The sequence below is a fragment of the Carya illinoinensis genome, chromosome 4 (assembly GCF_018687715.1).
Source record: "Carya illinoinensis cultivar Pawnee chromosome 4, C.illinoinensisPawnee_v1, whole genome shotgun sequence".
Classification (NCBI taxonomy): domain Eukaryota; kingdom Viridiplantae; phylum Streptophyta; class Magnoliopsida; order Fagales; family Juglandaceae; genus Carya; species Carya illinoinensis.
This window is the reverse complement of record NC_056755.1, coordinates 27,550,164-27,556,988: the sequence shown is the minus strand read 5'-3', so window position 1 is coordinate 27,556,988 and position 6,825 is coordinate 27,550,164. Positions and strand designations below refer to the sequence as shown.

Below are 6,825 nucleotides of genomic sequence, written 5' to 3'. Positions count from 1 at the left end.
TTCTTTTCCATGTTTTCCTTCCCTTGACCAAATCCTTAAGTACCTCTCCCTCCCCTTCAACTTCTAACTCTTCATTAGGAGCACTAATCTCCTCCCCCTCCACCCCTTCTTCCTCATCTACCCGTACATCAACTTCTTTTAAGCCAAACTCCATCCCTCCCCTTACTATAAGTTCTTCTTCCCCTCCACTCACTTTTTTTTCACTCCCCACTGTCTCTTGACTCTCCTTTTGCTCTCTTGTTTCTATATCTCTCAGAAGTGCCTTTCCTCCTTCATGACTAGATTCTACTTCTTCTCCTCCATCTCTTCTCCAAGAACCTTCTCTTCTGACTTCTCCCTTTGCTTCTGGACCTCTCCATTTTTTCCCAACTGAACTTACTCTTAACCAGGCCCCAAATTGCTCCTTAGTCTCACTACCCCCTTCACTCATATCTATCTTTCCTGGACAACCATTAGTTCCATGAAGGATTCTACCACAAGAGAAACAAAGGAAAGGTAGCTTCTCATACCTGAATGATATCCACAGGCTTTTTCCTTGGACAGAAACTATTCTGCCCCTCACCAATGGTCTTGTTAAATCTAGTTCGATTTTGACCCTCAAGTAACTCCCCCAACCACTCTCATCACCTTGAACATCGACATCTCTTACCTTTCCCACCGTATTCCCCACCTGCTCTCCCTTCTTTTGTGTCATCATAGCTAGGGGCAGATTGTAAATATGCACCCATAGCACCTCATGATCAAAGCACATTTTCATCGGTAGATTCAATCCATCATACTCTTTAAGCACCATCACCTGATTATCAAACAGCCATGGTTTGCCTCTCCAGACTTTCTGTTTGTCTGCATGATTTGCAAAGGTGATAACAAAAGTATTCTTACCTACCTCTACAAACTTTGCAACTCTGCTGAGAATCCAAACCTTTGCCATCGTAGCTTCAACTACTCTGGAACTTATTCTCCTCTGAAGCCATATCCTACCAACTAAACTCCTTTCTCCTTTACTCTTCAGTTCCTCAGGAGTATCATTATCCAGATCAACATTAATCTTTTCTTCCTCTGTAAGCGTAAGCTTCTCCCATTCTGCCTCCAAATTATTCCTCGTCACCTCCAGCCTCTAGTCTATCTGCACTTCCCTGAGCCTTCTCTTGACGAAAACTCACACCAAAACACCCAGCTCCGCCCCCTTCTGCCACTAACTGACAAAAAAACCTCCCCTCACCGCCTAACTCCACACCGTACAAGCCACCTTTCTGTTAGAATATTCCTCCTTGGGGCCAGTACGACCCACTTCTCCTCTCTTTCCACTAACGGAAAAGAGAGAGAAGAATTTTTTAACCGCCCTTCAATTAGAAATTCATTTGCTATCTCAATGGACATTCTTGCGATTTGCATTAAAGGTTTTGATAATAATTTCCCTAAATGCAATTGCATGTAACCATATATGATACATACAAATATATACATATATATATAAATATATATATATATATTTATATAACTTTGTTCTAAAATAGAGGGTAGTTATGTAAAATATAATAAAAAAAATTTAATACTTCTTATGAAATGAAACTATCACATGAGTTGGTAGTAAAATAACTTGTAACATAGTCACACGAATACCCTTATTTTGTATATATTTTAAAATTTGATTAACATACCTCAAGTCGAGAGATATTCTTCAGACATAGTTAAAAACTACCAAAGCGTATCTGTTTGGGTAAACCCCATCAATCAAGTAGTTGAGAGGGGTACAACAAAGAGTGAGATGATTGTGGGACCAAACTCTGCTCCGATTTAATTGCTAAAAAAAAAGAAAGGGTCTGCCACAATTATTTTCAAGCAATTACACAAATATCTCTGGTGGGGTAGCATTGATTTGTGATTGTGACACCAGACCCACTACGTTAGGTTGACTTACTTGAGTATTCTATTTTTATTTATTACTAAACGCAGTTTAATATAGAAAAATATACGCGTAAGGAGGAAGAAAGGGACTGCAGCCAATGCTGAATCTAGAAAAAAAAAAAAATATTGTTGTGCTGTATCATGTGTACTGTTAAATTTTTAGATAATGATTAAGGAAATCATTTTAAAATTATTAATATATTTTTTTTACTTAATAATTAAAAAAGTAATTAAAAAATATGAAAAAAGAAAAAAGAAAAGAAAAAAAAAAGACCACTGAGTACGATGGAGGCACCATAGTAGCGCTCAAAAAACAAAACAAAAAGTTGGAGGGTAATGTTGACACAAGCCTCTTATCATGTAAGTGTCGCGTAAATTATTTATAAAAAAATAATCACACTAAAAGATAATAATTAATTTTAAAAAATTCTATTAATAATTCTCATACACTATATGTCATATATATATATATAAAAATTAATTAAATTTTTTTATTCATCATCTATTTATCATACATTAGAGAATTTTTTTTAAAAATATAATTTATAGCGTTTGAGTAAGAAAAATACTCTTATTTTTATATTTTTTCCAAATAGAATCTACCTTTTTTGACAAAAATCTACGCAGAACTTATTTATGCTACTCCCGCAATTGGGAGTTTTCACAAGTTGTTCTGGGATTTTTTTTTAAAAATTTTTTATATGTATTTTTTAACACATTTACATATTTTTTAAAAAATAAAAAATTTACAATATTATTAAAAAAATATTTACTTAATCATTAAAGAAAAATAATAAATAAATCACCATGATAACTTCAAGCAGTAACCACAAGCGATAAGAGTAACATTTTCCCTTCTTTATTTGGAATTTATATAAATCCAATGCTGTTTAGTTGGCGCTCTCATAGGCAAAGAAGTAGGTGACGCTAAAATTCAATGAAATATGGCATGAAAGGAACATTTACAACTGGACTCAACTTTGGAGATGGCAGGCAGGCAGATAATGCTAATTAATTATAAGCATGCTGCTCATTGTACATAAATTGACTGGGTCAAATTCAGTCATATGAAGATAAAGAGATAAGTTAATGAATAAAATATCAAAAGAAAATGAAATGTTTTGGGGCAGACAGAAATTCACGGGCTTTTACAGGGATGCTGAAAGTGAAGGATGAAGTATTTTTTTTATTGTTGCGGTCGAGCACTGCAATTTGCTTACATTTAGCACTAGCTCGAAAAGATTAGGCCCTTACCGTTGCAACTACGGTCGACGGAGTAACAGGGTGAGCTACGTAGTTAATCTTAATAATTAAATATTATTATTATATAAGATCTTATTGTAAAAGATTGATTATTGTATACTTCATAATAAATCAAAAAATTATGAACGGTACAAGTTAACAATATCATATAACATTAATTAAATGAAATAATCATATTAAGTTATTAACAACAGTCTTCATTTTTATATTTTTTATTTGAACAATGTTACATATAATTTTAAAACATGTAAATTTTACGTAATTTTTTATTAAAAAATTAATTTGCATTTTATTAAAAAACATTTTGACAACTACCAAAGACTTTTCCACTGCACAAAGACCCACAGCCACCGGGCAACATCTCACCGTCTTCCTCGCTCGATTTGTGTTTTATAGAGCAGACTCTACCAAAATACCTCCTCTGTGTCTTCTCACTGCTACAATGAGGACCCGCCCACTCCTACCATGTTTTGCCCCTCTCTGCCTTGTCGTCATCTTGCTGCACCACATGACCACCACCGTCGCCGCTAACTCTCCGTATCCTTACACACCGGTCGACCAAATTCTCCTCAACTGTGGCTCCTCTGGAAATTCAACTGCATCAGATACTCGGATCTGGATTGGAGACGTGAATTCAAAATTTCTCATTCACTCACAATCACAAAGCCAGTCATCTCTTACCAGCACGCTTAAACAAGCGCCGAATGTCGCCCAAGTGCCTTTTACCGATGCACGGCTATCTCTAGCCCCGTTCACCTACGTATTCCCCGTCACTGCGGGCCAAAAATTCGTTCGACTATACTTTTACCCCGCTTCCTACTCCAACTTCGACCGCTCTAATGCCCTCTTCTCTGTCAAAGTTGGTGTTTTTACCCTTCTTAGCAACTTCAACGCTTCACTTAACGCAGATGCCGATGCCGATTCTAAAGGTGCCATTTCCAGAGAATATTGTGTCAATATCGAAGAAGATCAGAGGTTGAACATAACCTTTACTCCATCTCCGAACGTTTCTAACTCCTATGCTTTTATCAACGGAATCGAAATCTTGTCGATGCCTACTAATCTCTATTACACTCCTATTGACGGTCAAGGGTTTGAATATATCGGCCAGCAGAAGTACTACCGCATCGAGAACAGCACTTCTCTCGAGATGGTATACAGATTAAACGTTGGAGGGCAAACCATCTCATCCGCTAATGACACCGGAATGTTCCGGGAATGGCAAGACGACTTCAGTTACTTAAAAGAACATAGAATGTTATTCTTACCGTTCAACGATACCATCAAACTGAATTTTATCGCCATACCCCAGTACACCGCACCAGAAGCTGTCTATCGCACTGCCCGAACCCTGGGGACTAACTCGACTATCAACCTGAGCTACAATCTCACCTGGCAATTCCCCGTAGATTCTGGGTTTGATTACCTCATTAGGCTGCATTTCTGCGAGTTTCAACCCGAAACTATTGAAGCGTCAGACAGAAGATTCCATATTTTTATAGCAAATCAAACCGCCGAAGAAGCAGCCGACGTGATTTTGTGGAGTGGTGGAAATGGTGTGCCCGTGTATAGAGACTACGCCGTTTCGATGCGTCAAGGAACCGAGAAGAAAGTGAATCTCTATGTCGCAATAGGAGCGGAACCGCAAAGGTGGCGGACTGCATACCAGGATGCAATCTTGAACGGCGTCGAAATCTTTAAAGTAAGCGACAACGGCAATCTTGCAGGACCCAACCCCAATCCACTTCCACCGAACCCTCCAACAATTGCTCCACCAGCACAGGCAAAAGGCTCGAAAAGGAATCGAACAACAATATTTGCTGCCGCCGCTGGTGGAGTCGCCGGATTTATTCTTCTCTCAATTCTCGGCTTCTTGATTCTCCGGAGGGGGAAGAGAGTCAACGACTCGGGCTCCAGAGACGGGACCTCGTGGTGGGGTCCATTTTCGTTCACTACGACCAAGTCAACAAAGACCCGCAAGTCGTCTCTACCATCTGCGCTGAGTCGTTACTTTTCATTGGCGGAGATCAAAGCAGCCACCAACAACTTCGAGGACACTTTCATTATTGGTGTTGGGGGGTTTGGTAACGTTTACAAAGGCTATATAGACGGTGGGGACCACCCAGTGGCGATCAAGCGTTTGGTCCCAGGTTCTCAACAGGGAGTACACGAGTTCGAGACCGAGATTGAGCTGCTCTCACAACTCCGCCATCTGCATCTTGTTTCTTTGATTGGATATTGTAACGATGGTATAGAGATGATTCTGGTCTACGATTATATGGCCCGCGGAACCCTACGTGACCATCTCTACAAGTCTAATAATCCTCCTCTCTCATGGAAGCATCGTCTTCAGATTTGCATCGGTGCAGCACGAGGTTTGAGCTACCTACATACAGGTGCGAAACAAATGATCATTCATCGTGACGTGAAAACCACAAATATCTTACTAGATGAGGAATGGGTAGCCAAGGTGTCTGATTTCGGGTTGTCCAAAACGGGACCCACCGGCGTGTCTAAGGCCCATGTTAGCACTGTCGTCAAGGGAAGCTTTGGGTATCTAGATCCCGAGTATTACAGGCGACAACAATTGACGGAGAAATCCGACGTGTATTCATTCGGAGTTGTCCTGTGTGAAGTGTTGTCTGCAAGGCCACCAATACTGAAAACTGCTGAGAAGAAGCAAGTGAGCCTTGCAGAGTGGGCCCGGCAAAGCTCTCGCAATGGAAAGTTTGATCAGATTGTTGATCCAACTTTGAAGGGTCAAATTGCGACCGAGTGTTTGAATAAATTCGGTGAGGTTGCTGTGAGTTGTTTGCATGACAGTGGAGTCGAACGTCCATCGATGAATGATGTGGTGTGGGGCCTTGAGTTCGCATTGCAATTGCAAGAGAGTATTGAAAAAGTTGGCAAGCATGATGATCATGTGGTTGAATTGGAGATGAATGGTGCTGAGAAGGCTCTCTTGCCTCAATCCAAGAGTGATGACAGTAATAACATGTTCAGTAGTAGCGGTGGGCAAGTGTCAAGTATATCCAGCAATAGCGAGGTGACGATGACAAGCAGTGCAGATCAAAGTTTTAGCAGTACCAATAAGGAATCAGATAGACTGGTGTCCTCTGGAGCTGTGTTTTCTGAGATAATGAATCCTCAAGGACGGTAAAAGAAGGTATTTGCTCTATTGATCAGTAAACTATTGCTTTGTTTTATATATTTAGAGACAGATGACAGTGGTAATGCATATGTGATAAAATTAGTTGCAAGGGATTAAATTGTCGAGATTTTAGCTTGTATGAATAATGGTATTGATGCTCAAGTGTATCTAATGTATTCCGGTGGTTTTTGTTGCTTTCAAATAACAAAAAATGCATATGCGAAAGATAATCTACAGTTCTTCTGCATATATTCAATCTGTGTTATGGGGTTCTCGATCGATCTGTATTTGTTTTCTTCCGTAAGCATAATGATTTTATTACCATTAAACCCAATCGGAAGGAACATACCAATTTTCAACAAAATTGTTATTGTCCACTTCTTTGAAAAAAATTAAAACAAATTTACTCTTTTCTTTTTTATTTTTTAGAAAAAAAAAAAGAGAAATATTATTTATTATCTCATATCACACGCTAATATGCGATTTGTTATTTTAATCATTAT

At 38.9% G+C, this 6,825-nt stretch overlaps 1 protein-coding gene across 1 annotated transcript; it reads left to right on the top strand.

Annotated features, from left to right (window-relative positions):
* The first annotated feature begins 3,505 nt into the window (after positions 1-3,505).
* On the top strand, positions 3,506-6,571 carry LOC122307685 (receptor-like protein kinase FERONIA). The gene has a single exon (XM_043120719.1). The coding sequence runs from the start codon at positions 3,614-3,616 to the stop codon at positions 6,329-6,331; it is 2,718 nt and encodes a 905-aa protein (XP_042976653.1). The 5' UTR covers positions 3,506-3,613; the 3' UTR covers positions 6,332-6,571.
* Positions 6,572-6,825: the final 254 nt, after the last annotated feature.

Excerpts from the sequence above, each read along its gene's own strand:
- LOC122307685 (XM_043120719.1), top strand. The coding sequence starts at position 3,614 with ATGAGGACCCGCCCACTCCTACCATGTTTTGCCCCTCTCTGCCTTGTC.